Here is an 18,376-nt window from a genome sequence, read left to right as displayed (position 1 = left end):
TACCCAGGTGAATTTTTATTTAATCTAGAAACACCAGTTACACTGACAGAAGAGAAAAGACATACTTCCTACTTTCTAGTTACATTCTGAAGAGTGTTCATGTACCTTCAGGCCAGTTAGTAGCTTTCCACAAAATCTGAAGTTGCTGGGCTGTGGGTTTCTCTGAAGAATTATTACATATTAGAGACAGTATCTTTTCAAGAAGTATCAAGTCATCCTCAGTTAACTTCTTCTCTTCAGGTGCCGTTCCATTAAGTTCCTTCAGTTTACCTAAAACCCAACACCAAACCTTCAGAATCCCCTAATTGTAACTGGCCAGATAATATATAAGTGCCAAATTTTTCGATAAAAGTGTACTCTACCATAACCTATGGGGAGTTAATACTTTTCACGGCAATTATGAAAGACCATAAAATAAAGATAAGGTCAGTGAGTATTTTTTAAGCTGAGGACAGCATGGTAAAAGAATGGTCACTATGGTTATTTTCATTTTACCTATTTTCTAAGACCTTCTGAACTTTTTGTTTTGAATAAAGTTTTAAACTATGTCATATATGTAACCATTGTGAAGGGTTTTCAAAGCAATATCTTGTCATATATGCCAAAGTATAAGCAATTCCCCATCTTCCCAACGAAAAAATGTGTAACAACTTGTTGGCCAACTTAAGTCAGCCTCTTTGGTTGTCAATGAAATAGTAGAAGAGTTAAATGTCTTTTTATACAGAGAAAAAACTTTACTACAAGACTAATTATCTACATGAACCACTGCCTCCTCCACCTTAGAGACCAGAAAAATTAGATGGTGCCTGGCTACCACTACTGAGAGTTCTGATCAGAACACAATAGATGACTCCTGATAGAAAGGGAGAAAAATGAGGAACAGAACTTCAAATTCTTAAAGAATCCAGACTTTCTGGACCTACTGAGACTGAGACTAGTAGAGTCCTTGAGACTAAGGCCCTGAGTTGCTCTTCAAACCCTGAACTGAAACTATCTGCTGAAGTCACCTTTAACTAAGTAACTGTTTTGTCCAAAAAGTAAAGATTTTCACCCTTGAGTATTACATTAGAAAAATATATATATCCATATAAAACCAAAAAGGTCAATAGCTATATTAAAGCACAGATGAGAAGGCTGGGCAGGGAGATTAAGTAAATGGAATTGAAACAACTGTAACGGAAATAATGAGAACATTGACACAATATGAAGAATGTAACCAGTGTCACTGATCATTATGTCTAGAAACTGTGAGATGGGAGTGGGTTTGCTGTTTATATTTTCACCAAAAATTAAATTATATTTAAAAAAAAAGTCTATAATATTTATTGACTTATCTTCTATGGACATTTGTAATCACATTATTTCAAAAACATATTTAATGAAAATATTGCCATTTCTCATGTTCATATTTCATGAAACAATTTCAAACTCTTTACATGCAGCTTTGACACCAGTATCCTTTTTATCACTAGTGCTACTCTGAATCATTTAACACTGTTTCCTCGAAAACTTTTGTGCCCAGAATAAAAAAGACCGAATTTCATTCTCCAGAAAAAAAAAAAAAGGTTTAAGAAGATAAACTTTACTCATCCTAAAGGTAAATTTGAATCTGTTATACTATTCTTTGGTCTTAAAAAGTTTAACAGTAACAGACTATTAAAGGCAAATGTCTTATTATACATATTTTACCATAAACACAAAAAAGGCCCTGAGGGAAAAATTCACACATACAAAAATGCAAACGTGAATTAAATAGAACATAAAATTAAACATATAATTATTTAACTCATATTTGCATTTTTTGTATGTGTGATATTTTCCCTCAGTGTTTTTAAAAATGAGAAGGGGAAGACTGTTGACATGTCATGGGATTGGCAAGTAATGTCACAAAACAATATGTTAATGAGAAACTATTGGCTCTGTAAACTTTCATCTGAAGCACAATAACAAATAATAATAATAAAAGAAACAAACAGTTCAGTTAATGGAAAGAGCAAGGCAACACTCAGATTTGTCCAAGAGTTGAAAAATGTCAAGCTGATTAAAACTTTGCATATACTTTTTTATTGTTCAAAACAGAGCAATTAAGGAAACACCAGAGTGAGTTTTATAAAGACAACACTAAAAAAAAACCCTGCCTAATAATCAGGTTAGTATGTTATCTCAATTAAATCTCACCATAATCTTTGTGGCAAACAGAGCTAGTAGTACTCTTAGTCCAAAAAAATACACTGTCATTTGTTTTGAGAGAAACAAATTAACGGCAAAGCAATCAAAGTCAATTTAGTATTTTTATTTTTAACAGGTATTTTAAAAGAGCCTTTTATTATTTCTAAGAACTAATTTTTTTAAGCTGAAATCTTGTTTTTCAAATGCTTTATTAATTCATTTTCAGTAATTTTTATTTTTCTGAACACATTTAGAGCTTAGAGGGGTGGGTATCACATTTTTCCCTTTTAGTTTTTTCTCATTAACGTCATTATAAACACATATATTTGTATAAGTCTTTTTACAACGAATTAAGGGTCCATTATCAGAATGTATAAAGTGCCCTGGTGGCACAGTGGTTAAGCATTCGGTTACTAATCGAAAGGTCAGTGGTTCGAACCCACCTGCCACTCCACAGGAGAAAAGATGTGGCAGTGTGATTCCATAAAGAGTTACAGCCTTGAAAACCCTAAGGGGCAGTTCTACTCTGTCCTTTCGGGTTGCTATGAGTCAGAATCAACTCAAAAGCAAAGGTTTTTTTTTAATCAGAATGTATATCTGTAGTCAACACAGTTTTGTAATACTACAATAGAAGTCTCTACTCATATAAGCACCCAGCTCACAACATACGTTAGGAGAAATATCCTTGAGAGCATCTCAAACAGTCTGTGGGTATGTGAAAAAACTATTTAATAAAAATACACTTACCTAATATTTGTGTAGGGTTAGCTTGGTCAAAAGTGACAGCTTCTTTTTTGGGAAAGTAAATATTCACTATTTTAGATGTAGCTGATCGGTAGGCACTATTCCCTATTTACGGAATAAAAGATGATGAAAGTCATAAGGAGTGATCAAAAAGAGATTTTTCTAATAGTATGGCTCTCTTTTCACAATTATTGAAATAATGTAGCTACTTGGTGCATGCAATGAAGTAACAAGCAGCCTCAAAAATAAAAAAGAAATCACTGACAAGATTTTATAAATCGTATTTGATTGATACAATAGTCTTGTTTTTGGAACAGGAGCTTAAATGTAGAATGAGGTCTTCCTAGGTCATATTTTCTACTTTTTTCATGTTTTTAACATCCAACCTAAATTATAAATTTTAAAAAGATTAAAAAAAAAAAAAATGAAACAACTATGAAACTTTTCAATTCCATCTTCTCTCTCAGGCATATTGATGTCTCTCTTCTCACGTCCTTTACTGCTTACTCTAACTGATACAGTATGCATTGGCATTTTTTCTCATCATTTTGCACATCATCTTTACAAATCCCAAGTTATAAGTTCCTGAAGGCCAGGAGTCCTAACTTTTTTTATATATTTTTTTACTTCTTAAGTCTCTATTATAGTGACCAAAACTCAGTACCTAGTAACAAATAAAAACTGGAAAAGAATGAAATATTTTTAGTGAAAAAAAGCTATCTCAACTAAGGCATCATTTAATTGTAATTTATATTTTATTTACACTTCTAATCTTAATTTGTATTCCACTTTTGTTCCAATGTAAAATTAAGGTAGTTTGCAAAAATATGAATAAAATATTTATTTTAATCTTCTGGGCATCTTATGCATAGAAAAGGGAGAAGGTATATAAAGTAAAATGAAGCAAATAATGAGGTAAATGCATAAAATTAATTCTGTTTGTAAAGCATAAAATATTTATTCACACCATCAAAGAGAAGCCAAACAGACATTGCTTGCACTCCTGGTCTGTAGAGTGTAGCTGTGAGAATGCAAACATTAGTTAAATATCATCCAGACAATTAAGTACAGTCGAATGTTCCCTGAAGGAAAAGGACAGGGTGCAATGAGAGATTCTGACAGAGTGGGTGATACAGAAGGGAGTTTACATGGTGTTCCAAAAAGTTTCACTGAGTTTGTCCAATAAATATTATAAAATCAAATAAAAGATAAATGGTTGAGGTCTAAATAACTAAAGAAAAGGCTCAAATTTTTCTAAAAGATAACACCACATACAAAACTCCTGAGACACAAACTAGTATGGCTGGACAGAAGAAAGGCAGAGAGGAATGAGATGCGTGTGCAAGGCAAGGGAAAATGTTCAAGAGGAGCCATTAAAGGGCTTTAATCGAGGGAGGGCCATAATAAGCAGCAGACTGTAAGAGATCACAGAGAACAACTTGGAGTATACTTCATTAATCTAGGTAGAGACGACAATAGCTTGAACTAAGGTATATAAAGGTCTAGTATATAAAACAAATCATTAAAGATGGCAACTTCTGGAAGATGGGAGACAGTACTGTTAACTTTAGCCTTTTTGTAATATAACAGGTAAAGGTAACAATTACTACGCACTTATTACAAATGTGGGGCCCTGGTGGTGCAGTGGTTGAGATCGTGGCTGCAAACCGAAAGGTTAGCAGTTCAAATCCACCAGCTGCTCCTTGGAAACCCGATGGGGCAGTTCTACTTTGTCCTATAAGGTCGCTGAGTTGGAATTGACTTGACAGCAACAGGTTTGGTGTTGATCTATTACTCACAAAGTGATTTACAAACATTTTTTAATTTTAGATTCTTAACTCTAGGAGGTAGATATTACCTCAGCTTTACAAATGAGAAAAAGTGGTACAAACACACTGAGTAACTTGCTCAAGGTCAAACAGTTAAGAAGCGGTGGAAATAATATTTGAACCTAAGCAATCTCACTCCAGAGTTGATAATCTTAATCACTGTTACAATTCAATATTGAGAATCAATGTACTTTTGCAATTAAAAAACAGCTTTAAAAATCACATGCAAGTTAGTTCTTAAGCACAGTGTGGGTTTATGGGTGTTTACTTATTGTGCAAGGAGCATTGGTGGTGTAACGGGTAAGCACTTCGCTGCTAACCAAAAGGTTGGCGGTTCAAATTTACCCAGCGGCTCTGTGGGAAAAAGACCTCGTGATCTGCCCCTGTAAACATTACAGCCTAGAAAACTCTATGGGACAGTTCTACTCTGTCACATAGGGTTGCTATCAGTCAAAAATCAACTTGACAGCACCTAACAACAATAAAAACTTGTTATACTCAATACCATATACGCAGTCTATACGTCATATAAGACATAAAATAATAATTTAAGTAGGAGACAATAAATGTCAAGAGATTCGTCACACTTGCAAGAGGTGGATCACATGTTTAGCTTTGCGTTTTACTTGTAGCCCATACAAAGCAAAGCATACCTGCATATATTAAAAATATATTAAATAATGAACAAGTAAGGTGTGTCACACTATAGCCTAGATACTTAAAAAAAAAAAAAAGTTGCTCAGGAGAAGGCCAAATATTCTAGGCCTAGGCATAAAAGCAGATTCTTTTTTGGGTTGTCTCAGAGAGAAAAATGTGTAGTGTAGTCAGTAACATTCTAAACACACTAAGTACGAATTAAGCACAGATTGTGTAGTGAAGAAAACAGCCTTATTGCAGCACAGCAAGTTGTCAATTCCGGCAACTTATTAATATCAAATGGCAAGGTTATAAAACTACCCTTACCAAGACCCTAACCCAGCATAATATTCGGCCAACTTGGGGGCGGGGCTGAGGTACTCTTAAAGTTCCCAGGTGATTCTAAAGCGCTGTAATGAAACAATTCTGAGGAAACTCTAAAAGTCAGGACAAGAAGTTTGGTCTTATTTTATTACATAAAAAAATTGGGATACAAACTAGAATGAACTAGTTCAAAGCCCTAATAAAAAGTTCTCAAGCAAGAAAATGACATAAACTTCCATAAAATCTCTACACTAAAAAAAAATTCCAATGAATTTTAAAAATCTAAGAAAAGACAAGTGAAGAGTACTTACCTGTAAACGGATCAACTCCAGCCACAGGAGTTCCCATACTTGTGGAACCTGGTACATAACGACCAGCACCTACAATTCAATAACACCTCCAGTAAGCAAACTTAAATGCCAACTACATAGTTCTTTATGTGGAATCATTTATTTTCAGTAGTGGTCACACTTTGAAATGGCATCTTTATATACATAATAAATGTTCTATAAATTTAATACATAAAAATGCTTAGAACAATGCTTTTTTGGGCATGCAGTAAGTCCTCAATAAATGTTAGCTAAAAAACAATCCTGGAATCACAAAATAAACATAAGATTCCCTTACAATTACAGGTGTTTAATTAATTACAAAAGAATTAATGGATTGGACAGAAAGAAACTCAAAGGTTTTCGGAATGAAGCGTGAACACTATGCTACTGAAGTAAAGCCACAGGCTTAGGGAAAAAGAAGAGGAATAATTCTTGCTGACATATAAGACTGAACCAGGCAAGAGTCTAGGTAAGAGTTTGGGATGCTATAATAACGGTCCAGTCACATTTGAGATCATACTTTTGATTGTTTCACTGAAAACGGAAAGAAAGAACATGAGAAAACAAGCATGGAGAGAGAATGTGCAGGGTTTGGAGCTGTTCAGAGCCCTGGGTCAGCCACTGTAGGAAGAAAGATGAGCTACTGTTCCAAGCTCTCTGAGTTTATAACTTAGGAGCTGGTATCACAGGTCCAACACATACAGAAAAGGCCAATAAAACTAAAAAACAAAAATAAACTCAGATGTAGACAGGATTAATTAAAACAATGAAGAGCATAAAATAAGTGGGTACATCTGTTGAGTTTTTACTACATGCCAGCCAGCAAGCTAAGCATCTTACATGCACATACTCAATTAAGTATTAATTATATACCATTATTATTTCCAATATTTTAGAAGGCTGAATAGCTTACCCAAGACATTCAGTTATTAAGTGGCAGAATGTGGTCCTACACTTTTCTAAATGTGGTTCTTTAACTACCTAAGTAAATCACCCAGTCCATCCAAAACTTAGTTGTTTTCCAAATTAGCTTCACTTTAGAAACACACAGGGAGCTTTTAAAAATACCTACAAACAAACCACACACAGGGCCATACAATAAGAATTTTTAGGAGCGGGATACCAAATCAAAACCAAACCCGTGCTGTCAGGTCAATTCCGACTCATGGACCATGTTACACAGTAGTTACAGAGTAGAACTGCTCCAGAGGGTTTTCTTGGCTGTAACCTTTAAGGAAACAGATTGCCAGGCCTTTCTTCCACAGTGCCACTGGGTAGGTACAAACATCTAACCTTAGGTTAGTAGCCAAGCACAAACCATTTGTTTGTACCACCCACATATTTTGAACTTTTATTCACTAACCTAGCAAATCAAAATCTCTGAGGATAGGACCTAAGGTTAAGTAACTGAAAAAGCTTCTCAGAGGATTCTAATGCACATTAGAAGTTTGAGACCCACATGTATCATTAAGGAGGGGAAACAAAAAAATTAAGATTGACCTTGAATTTAAATCAGGTGGGAAAACTTCTGGCCCCAGTACTACTGGTAAAGTTAAAGAACAACATCAACAATAATAGGTAACATATATTGAGTGCTTAAATGTATTCCCGGCATTTTGCTAAATATTTTACATGTATTATACTATTTAATTTTCATAAAATCCCAATGTGGTTGAGTCTTGTTATCTATTTTTTATAATAAACAAAAAAAACCTCCAAGTCTTTGAACAGGTTCATTCTGGTTTGAACCCCTGCTGAGAATTTGCATTTCCACCCCCAGATATACTGAATCCGAATCTACATTTTAACAAGATCCCTAAGTGATTCTTATATGTAATAAATTTTGAGAACCGCTGCTCTACTAGTGGCTCTCAGAATTGTTCCTAACCAGCAGTATAGCATTGCCTGGGAACTTGTTAGAAATGCAAATTCTCAGCAGGGGTTCGAACTGGAAGGAACCAGTTGGAAGCCCTGGAAAAAAACCAAACCTATTGCCAGTGGGTCAATTCTGACTCATAGAGACCCTATAAGATGCAGCAGAACTGCTCAGTAGGGTTTCCAAGGCTATAATCTTTACGGAAGCAGGCTGCCACGTCTTTCTCCATCGAAGTAGCTGGTAACAGTGTCATTCAATTATCTTAATCAATGATTACATTATTCTCTAGGACATTTAGTGTGCTATCTTGCATATCTCCATAATCGCTGCGTCTCCCAAGTTGTTGACATTGTGCAACAGTGAGACATGCTCTGTCTATGGCGGCTCCAGGAGTTCTCTTGATTTTGTTGGTATTGGCTGAAGCTTGGTATGTTCTTCCTGTTCCAGAAAGAAGCTGCCAATGAAATTTGGGAACTCTGTTGGTCCTGGTGTAAGCATCTTGGTAATCGCTGTGCTGAATATGCTAACAAAGAGAAAGTCATCATCTTTTCCACTCCTCAGATCCTTACTACTATTTCAAACTGCATTATATCATCGACGACTTCCTAAGAAACTTTGTGACATCACAGTGTTTAACTTTATAGTTAGTTATTGTACTATACTGGTCATCAATAAAAATGGGTACACCCATCTGGGCCACCAATTCATTCACAGGAGAAAGGAAGATCATTGAGAGTAATTCACAGCTCCAGTACCCCCCTATGATTGGGACAGGGTCATAGGCTGTCAGTTTTGTAGCTCATGTTACTAAGACTGCAAGGCCAATGGGTACCACATAGGTTATGAATTTCTTCCCAGGTTGGGTATATTGTCCAGGAATTCTGGGAGAAGATCCAACAAGAGCATCATATGTTAAAAGCTATTCTGAATATAGAGACTTCTTCAGCTGCATTAAAGTCCAAGTCTGGCAATTTTGTTCCAGTAGTGCTAATGCTGAAACATGTCTTTAAACTGGTAAATAAACTCACTTTGAAGAGACACACAGACACTTCAAAAGCTTTGTGAAGACCCTTAATTTAATAACTTAGAAAGACTAATCCTATTTAGCTGTGTGGAATGTCTCCTTCCGTGCTAAGCCTGGGTAGACTTCTTGACTGTACTGCTCTATTCAATATCAAGGATTCACATGGCTCCTTTTCTGATCATTATCTCTAGCAGCTTGCCAGTGACAGCAATCATGCTGTGTCTTGGTTGGTGGACTCCTCTATTATCTAATTTTACAGATTAAAAAAAATAGGCTCAGACAAGTAACTTGCCAACTTCTCATAGCAAGTAAGTGGTAGAGCCCCTGACTCTAAAACCTATTGTCTTAACTACTCTGCTCTCCTGGCAGGAAGGATCACTGACGAAAACAGTGAATTCTAATAATATTTAAAAAGTCACAAGGAAATCTACAAAACTACTCCAGGAAAAAGCAAAAATTAGAAATTAAGGAAAAGGAGATCCATCGAAATTGGAAATACAGGATAAGGAAACTATCAGTTACTGGATAATATCTTCAAAATGGAGAGCCACTGTAATGCAAACTGCAACGTAATTAGTGAAGAAAGTAATATTAATCAAAACTGTATCTCACCTGTGAAAGGATCTGCTGCAGGCAGAGCATTAGAAGGCCCCGATGAAGAGCCCGGAACATACCGACCACCACCTGCGCGTGCAAAATAAAGGAAAAGCTTAAGTGTTCCAAATTGCACAAACAGTACAATGCTTATAACTAGAAACGTCTAAGCTTAGAGAAAAACAAGGCTGACAGACGGCATTAATTATAGTCAGAAGTTGTACAGCTGGGGAAAAACTAAAATTTCAACGTTTCTTCAAGTTTTGTTTTCTTAACTTTAAGACTTTATTATATTTTAACCCCAACATTTAAATATTAAAATAACTGCAAATCCAAATATAAAACAGAATTGCAGGTGGTCTCTGACTTAAATAATATATGCGTACAATTGGTTCCAGTCCCTGTTCCTGTAAGAACTCCCCAAAGTCTTGCTGTTGCTGTTGCTATCAAAACCACAGGCATTAAATGCTAAATCTTTTAGAGAATTCCTGGGCTCATTAATTTCATATGTCAAACAGTGCACTCAGCGCTGAGGACCCAGCAGGGAACAAGATTGCTTGTATCCACTAACGCTTACAACCTACCAAAGAGCATTACAAAGGGCATGAGTGCTACAAAGGAAACAAACTTCCCTTTATACCTTTACAAAAGTGTGCTGTGTGTAAATATGTTTTATTAGTACCTCTAAGGAAATAATCAGAGTTGCCCACAAAAAAATACATGCTTCTGAAGTTAGAGTTTAGGAAGGCCAAAAAAAAGCCAAGTAGCTGTTGGATTTCTAGGCAGAGCCAACTGTTTTTATATCTGTTCTCTATTCCACAAAAGAGATTACACAATACTAAAATCATGCATTCACTCTTTTGCACTGTAGTCTGAAATTCCACCAATAGATATATCCAGGTAATAAGCACCTTATTGTTTTGTTTGTTTGTCCAGTACACGTATTAGGAGAGTTACATCATTTAATTCGTTAGTGAATTCATTTAATAATTCTGTTTAAGCCAACACACAGGTGAGATTAACTTTATTATGTGAATGGACAATGGAATTTTGAACTAGAATGAGGACATAATTTGGGAGTATTCAGTCTCTGTGAGGGAAGAAGAAAAAAAGAAAGATCTACATAGGGACTTGAGGTTGGAAGAGAACATAGGGTTCTCATGGTCTTGGGGAACATCACAGTTCATAAAGAAAATGTTCTACATTCTATTTTGGTGAATAGTGTCTGAGATCTCAAAAGCTTGTGAGTGGCCAACTAAGACACTCCACTGGTCTCATCCCTTTGGGAGCAAGGGAGAATGAAGAAAACTAAAGACACAAGAGAAGGATTAGTTCAAAGGACTAATGGACCACAACTACCACGGCCTCCACCAGTCTGAGTCCAGTACAACTAGATGGTGCCTGACTACCACTGACTGCTCTGACAAGGGTCACAATAGAGGGTCCCAGGCAGATCTGGAGAAAAATATAAAAAAAAATTCTAACTCACAAAAAAGACCAGACTTACTGGCCTGACAGAGACTGCAGAAACCTCAAGAACACGCTCCCTGGACACCCTTTTAGCCCAGTAATGGAGTCACTCCTATGGTTCATCCTTCATCCAAAGACTGGACAGGCCCATAAAAACGAGACTAAAGGGGCAAATCAGCCCAGTGGCAAGGACTAGAAGGCAGAAGGGGACAGGAAAGCTGGTAATAGGGAACCCACGGTTGAGAAGGGAGAGTTTTGATATGTTGTGGAGTTGTTAACCAATGTCGTAAAACAGTATGTGTACTATTTAATGAGAAGCTAGTTGGCTTTGTAAACCTTCATCTAAAATAAAGCACAATTAAAAAATAAGAGAGAATATGGGGTCCTTGTGACTAGGAAGAGCACTAGCACATGAAAAATGGAGCCAGAAACAATGATAGGAAAACATTAAGAATTAAGTGCTTATTTCAAAAAGCCCCGGTGGTGCTGTGGTGAAGAGTTCCGCTGCTAACCAAAAGGTTGGCAGTTTGAATCCATCAGCCACTCCTTGGAAGCCCTGCGGGGCAGTTCTACTTTGTCCTATAGGGTTGCTACGAGTCGGAATCTGCTTATTTCAAGAACTTTACTTAGAGCTGGCCTCGTACCTAAGAAACAATTTTATTTCCTTCTATATCATGTCCTCCGTTTCCAGGACCCAGGACTCAGGCCAATAACACTAGAATTATAATCTATTTCCTAGAAGTCAGAGCTCAGGCTCATTCTAATAGGATTAAAATTTATAGGCTGGCATGAGAACTTGAACCCTTTTTAACACTTTCAGATACTGAATACTAAGTTACAAACAAGTGACATAACGAACATATAGAATACAACCCACAGATAAACTAGAAGTACCCATAGTTCAGTCCTAATCTGATGCAGAAGTAGTCAATTTAGCCTCATGTCAAAACAGAATTTCTATTTACACACACATGTATTTTTACATATGTTGGTAAACAGAAATTATATAAAGGAACTTACAAGTTTCTTCTATTTCAAAAATGATTAAATTACTTTAACATTTAGTTTACAGTGTTGCCGTATTTTTAAAGAGAATAATCTACAATATTTCTATAAAATACATAACCACTATATAATTTTAAGCTAAAAATATGAATTTGAAGTAAAAACCTAGTAATTTGTCTAATGCTGTAGATCTTGATTTTTATGATACCCATTGCCACAGAGTCAATTCCAACCCATAGCGACCCTACAGGACAGAGCAGACTGTCCCATATGGTTTCCAAGGAGCGCCTCATGGATTTGAACTACCAACCTTTTGTTTAGCAGCTGTAGCTCTTAACTACTACGCCAGCAGAGTTTCCAGTATGCATAATAGGTGTTTTAAATACATTAAAAAAAAAAAAATCAACCAATACTGATAGAAATAAATAAAACGTTCTACAAACCCTAACTTACCTGTGAATGGATCTGAAAAATTGGTGTTTCCAAGGCCCAACACTTGACCTTTTGTGTTATCAATAATAAACTTAGCCACTTGATCCAAAAACATGGGATTCAAATCATTCTTCTGCAAGAAGTTGTATGCAGTTAACCAGGGATCATCACTGGTATTATATGGCAACTTATATGATGGTCCACCTTCATTGACATCAATTGAGAAAACATAATCAAATTCCTTTAATATGAATATAAAAGGGAGATAAATGATTATTGACTTATTTATTCTTATATATAACTCAATGACATATATAACATCTCATGTTATGTGCTCTAACTATAACACTTAAACTTTTTCCAACATGCAATGCTAAAATCTTTTTCTTTGGCACATAAAGATCAACAGCAATCATCTGCTGCAAAATAAGTATTTCATTGGGGAAGTGGGTATGGATTCTGGCTACATATTAGTTCTCAGGCTAAAGAAGGGTCTCCAGGCGGTTGATCTCAAGGCCAGACATATTAGCTGTTAGCACGCTGCTCTCCGAAATTCAGCAGCATCATAAGCACTGCCCACAGGGTCCCTCGTGTCTTACTAAATTAAATTATGGCCAGGAATGAAGAACTAAAGGCGCCACAAAAGTTCCTAAGCCAAAATGTTAGGAATAGCTTATCTATGTTAACTATGAAAAGACAGGTAACAGCTAACTTGTCTATCAAGTACAACTCTCCCTAGATGGAAGGAAATTTTTGAAAAATCTATTTCAAGAGAGGAAGAAGACAGAATTTTCCCCAAAGTAATGTATTTTTAATATCAAAACATATTTTATCAGTATGGGAAGAGAGTTAAGAAAATCTTTTGCCTAATGCTTTAAGATAATGGTAATGAAAAAGTCAAAATCAACGTACTTTCCCTTCATATAAAACTTTTCCAGATGTCTGCTGATTAGCACCAGATGAGCCAACAACATCACCAATTTTCATCCACCTTCCTTCACTAACACTCCACTGATAGGCTTCGACTTTCTCTCCATCTCTGATTAGACGAGTCTGTCCATCTCTAGTACCTTAAAATACAAATTTTCAGAATCAAAGGCAGAATGACACAGTAAAATTGAAAAAAAATTACATGGAAGATTGTTAACATTAAAATTTATACATAAGAGAATACATACTTTGGTTTAAAAGAAAATTATAGTAAACAAAAGACTTTAAAATGCAATTCTACTAAAAAGTAGCCAAAAGAAAATAATGCTTAAAAGGAAAATTTTATTAAATAAAGTTTGAAAAAATGTGATTCTACTAGAAAATAATTGCCCATAGTAAATAAAGCAAGTTTTCTTACTGAGTATCTACTGACAACACATTTCGTTTCAGTAAATAATACCATTCCTCTAACTGCTCAGTCCAAAAAAACGTAGAAGAGTCTGATTTCTCTTTCTCTCAATCCCATAGACAATACTTCAGTAAATTCTGTCAGCTCTATCTTTAAAATAACCCAAACACGTGCCCTCGAATTGATTCCGACTCATAGCGACCCTACAGGATGGAGTAGAACTGCCCCATAGAGTTTCCAAGGAGCGCCTGGCAGATTTGAACTGCCGACCCTTTGGTTAGCAGCCGTAGCACTTAACCACTACGCCACCAGGGTTTCTATCTTTATCTTTTTCTTTTTTTTAATCTTTAAAATACACTCAGAAAACTACCTCTTCTCACCATATCTATTGTTACCCATTGGTAGAAGCCACCATCATTTCTCAGATTAATTCAATAGCCTCTCAGCCCTGCCCTTGGCCTCCTTACCGTACCGTACCGTACCGTACCGTACCCTTTGCCGTCGAGTCGATTCTAACTCATAGCGACCCTACAGGACAGAGTAGAACTGCCCCACAGGGTTTCCAAGGAGCTGCTGGTGAATTCAAACTGCTGACCTTTTGCTTAGCAGCCATAGCTCTTAATCACTGCATCACCAAGGCTCCAGTCTAGTATATTCAACCCAGCAAACACAGGAATTCTTTCAAAAGGTTATGTAGATCCTGACACTAGTCTGTTCAAAACCCTTCACTCTCACTAAAGGCAAAATCCTTAGATCTGTGCACATGGCTAAGTATAACCTGCCCCTATCATCCTCTCTGACCTCATCTTCTACTGTTGCTCCCCTCCCCCAGCTCCTTTGCACTTGGTATTTATTCTGCCTACAATGCTTTTCACTGGCAGCATTTGCTACCTTGCCTCCTAAAGGACTTTACTCTGTTACCTTCTTAGCAAAGCCTCAGTGGCAGAAACAGCTAGCTGTTCTGCAGAGATTCATACTCCCTTACATAGGGGAGAGCTGTGGCTGTCCAGCCAGAGACTACATTATCCAGCCCTCCTGCATCTTGCGGGCCCATGACATTACACAGCTGAATAATGGTTAGTGGAATCTGGATGGGCATTACACAAGCCAGTTCCCAGCCTAGCCCCTCATCCCTCTTCCCCTTTCTGATGACTGAATGTCATGCCCAAGGTGACCTTGGAAGCTACGTATCGAAGATGGTGATTTTTCCATCAGCCTGAATTCTGAATGACTATAAGAACGATTCCACACAGATACATATGCTCCACCATGCCCTGCCACCAACTGAACCTTCAAAGTGCAAGTAAACTTTCCTTGTGTTAAGCCACACAGATTTCAGGGTTTATTTGCCACAGCAGATAGTGCTATTCTAAGTATTCCACATTCCCTAACTGCTATATTTAACATTACAAACCAGTTCTAATCTCTGATTTATTTTTGGCATACTACTTGATGACTATCTGACATACTTACTGATTTACTTATTTACATTTTAATTATCGGTCTCCCCAAACTAGAATATAAATTTGTGAGAGCAGGGATTTTTGTCCCTTTTATTATCTGTATTCCCCAGAACCTAGAACTATGTCTGGCACACAGCAGGCACTTAGTATTTACTAAATGTCTACATATTGATGAAAAGGCTACACTTAAAAAAATTGTAAGTATATCAAAAACTGTTTCAAGATCCCTTTACGGTCATAAAAGTTATTCAGAATCACAAAGAGCTTGTGTTTATGTGGGTTATATCAATTGATTTACTGGATTTGAAATTAAAACTGAGAAGATTAAAAAATGTATTTAATTCACTGACAGAATAATAGACCCAGTACATATTAGATAAGTATTTATTTTTATGAAAAATAGCTACTTTAAAAATGTAGTAGCTGTGAGAATACGCATTGCTTGACATTTTTGTAAATCTCTTTAATGTCTCATTTAATAGAAGACAGCTGGATTATTCTCTCAATTCAATTTGTTGCAATATGTTGTTTGCTTGAAGTATATGAAGAAAATCCAGGCTCAAATAGATATGCAGCTGAAAAAGACAGCTAATTTAACAGCTATTTCAAATCAATGAGGACATTCGGGAAGTGGTAGCTTCTTAAAAGTTACAGTGTGGAATCTTAAGCCACATCAATGAATTTTTCACGCTCTACTACACCAAAACGTACCTCACACTTTGAAAGGATCTTTTACTCATGTATGATTTTGTTTAACGTCATGCCCTGGTCATGCGTATTCCCACTGATTTCATTTCAACAGTCTTTAAGTACTGGGAACCCGTCAAGCTCATGGTGGCAGGCACAAACTTTTGCTTGAAAGCTTGGATTTTATCTTTGACAACAAATACTATCAGTTGTTTTTCTTAATGTGACAGGCTCACTTTGCTCATTTTCAAAAAATGTTTGCCAAGTACTCAAGCCTGTATAATCACTGTTAGTTGTTCTTTCAAGTAAAAAAGGCATTCTGTGAAAAAATGGCTAGTTCAGCCTGCAACTCAAACAAGTGGACAAGTGCTTTTCCTTGGACACCAGGATATTTTGGTGTATTTGGTGTATTTTCCATTTTGTCACCCAGAATACTGGAAGAGGTGTACTACAAGGCAAGATGTAATAAAATTAATATTTACTGCTTCATCAAGGACATTCTTAAACGCAACTGGATTCTGTTTTTGTTTAACGACAAGAGCATGCCAGTAAAGAACGCAATGACTACTAGAACAGTTCGGGGCCACTGCCTGGTTTGTGTGAGAGGGAGCCAGCAGTGTTACCCACCATTGTGTTTGTGCCATAAGTGCAAATGTTAACATAGTGAAAAGGGCAAATAACATCTTGAGGCCCATTGCTGCTGAGTAAATTCTAACTCATAGTGACACTACAGTACAGAGTAGAACTGCCCCATAGGGTTTCCAAGGAGTGGCTGATGGATTCGAACTGCCAACTTTTTGGTTGGTAGCCAAGTTATATAACCACCACTAGGGCTCCAAACAGTATTATTATAAAATTAGTCTGACCTCATGGATACCCTGAAAAGATCTCAGAATCTCCAGGGGTCACACTTTGAGAATCACTGATTTAAGGTGACAGGGATACATTCAATAATTTGAGACAGCTGTTGTCCTCTGATTTCAAACTCATATGATCCCCAACTCATTAAGGAGACACTGCTTTACTTAAACTCATTTTTATTTTTGGTCTGTACAACCTCTCTCAGGGAATCCAATCAGCCACAGGTATTAAACAAGTGACTTTTGAGTATCTACTATGCATGCTCTGAACATTGAAAGATTTATTAAAAAAAAAAAAAAGAAAGGTCACTAGTTATGGGAAGCTTAGCTCAACGTCTAAATTATAAGGCAGAGGCAAGAAGAGCATTGTTTCCCTTAGTGGTTAGGTGTGATAGTAAAAAAATTCTCAAAAATTAGTATTTGGCAATGAGAATAATACTGAATAACTACCAAAACAATCTTTTTTTTTTTTTTAATCCCTCTTAATTCTCCCAAGAGGCAAATGAGATTTTTTTTTTTTTACTACTAGATAGACTGAAACACTTACCAGGTTCATTCAGATGTTCCCTCCCAGGGAGCTGCTCAGCATTAATGTCCCCTAGGTCACCAGTTTTGGAATCAATGGTTGCCTGAGAGAGTTCTTTTTCAAAAGCCTTGATTTCCTCAGCACTTGCTGTCCGATCCTCTGATTCTGTAAAAACTCTAATGATACCATCACTATAAAACAAGCAGACAGATTTTAAAAGTCATTGCCATAGTGCACTAACATCACACCTGAAGGATCTAAAGCAACAATCATGTGTGTTTGTGAAGATGAGAAATATTATGATGTACTGATGGCTGAGTAGAGCACTATGCTGGCTTCAACACCCAATACCCTTTATTCCTTTTTAAAGCAATGTAAAGGCTGAGAAAAGACTATTTAAAGGGGAAGTCGTCAATAATCCTTTCTTCATCCTTCACTTGAAACAATCGTTTGTCTATCTACTCTTAGTGACCCTTTATTTTTTTACTATTCTCTACACCAAAAAGTGATGTCCCACAAAAAAAAAAAAAAATCACTAATACCATCTTTCAAACCAAATACAAAAGCTTTTCTAACTCTCCACTTCTTGACTCCTCTAGCACTTTTTGACCTTGATGACAATCTCCCTACAAACTCTCTCTTCTGTCTCCCTAAATCTAAATATTCTGATTCCTTTCTCTATTTGATCTATTGGTTTCTCTTTCTCTACCCAGAATATATCACAAGATTCAGCCTTTAGTCTTCTGTTCCTCCTCTTCTCTATTTCTTGCCTCAGAGAAAACGTGTTCTTTTGCTTGACTTTTGCAGTTTTGCACAAATCTTTATCTTCAGTCTCAGTTCTTACCCTAGTCTCCAGTCTAATTGCCTGTAATCCACTGGCAAGAGTGCGGCTCACCACCACACGGACTTCAGGAAATCTAAAGCCAAGGCCATCATCTGCTGCTCCAAACCAATTCTCTCACTTCCCCATTTTTTACTAATGGAAACTCCCACTTACCAAAAATTGAAAACATTACCCTTCTCTTTTATCTCCTTTCTAACCATTTTTCCTCTTAATTATCTCATT

At 36.4% G+C, this 18,376-nt stretch overlaps 1 protein-coding gene across 2 annotated transcripts in view; it reads right to left on the bottom strand.

The window, feature by feature from the left end:
- PLAA (phospholipase A2 activating protein) overlaps positions 1–18,376 on the bottom strand; it is a 44,789-nt gene that overhangs the window by 8,872 nt on the left and 17,541 nt on the right. The window contains exons 7-13 of one of the 2 annotated variants that reach the window (XM_003407326.4): positions 17,332–17,501; positions 13,348–13,505; positions 12,457–12,676; positions 9,547–9,618; positions 6,014–6,082; positions 2,917–3,018; positions 106–270 (exon numbers count right to left, since the gene is read on the bottom strand). In XM_003407326.4, the coding sequence (XP_003407374.1) occupies positions 106–270; positions 2,917–3,018; positions 6,014–6,082; positions 9,547–9,618; positions 12,457–12,676; positions 13,348–13,505; positions 17,332–17,501 (956 nt within the window). The remainder of the gene's footprint in view (positions 1–105; positions 271–2,916; positions 3,019–6,013; positions 6,083–9,546; positions 9,619–12,456; positions 12,677–13,347; positions 13,506–17,331; positions 17,502–18,376) is intronic. The other variant, XM_064291823.1, reaches the window with a different exon arrangement.

This window comes from Loxodonta africana, chromosome 9 (assembly GCF_030014295.1).
Source record: "Loxodonta africana isolate mLoxAfr1 chromosome 9, mLoxAfr1.hap2, whole genome shotgun sequence".
Classification (NCBI taxonomy): Eukaryota; Metazoa; Chordata; class Mammalia; order Proboscidea; family Elephantidae; genus Loxodonta; species Loxodonta africana.
Note: the sequence above shows the minus strand (reverse complement) of the source record. Positions and strands in the feature narration are given on the sequence as shown.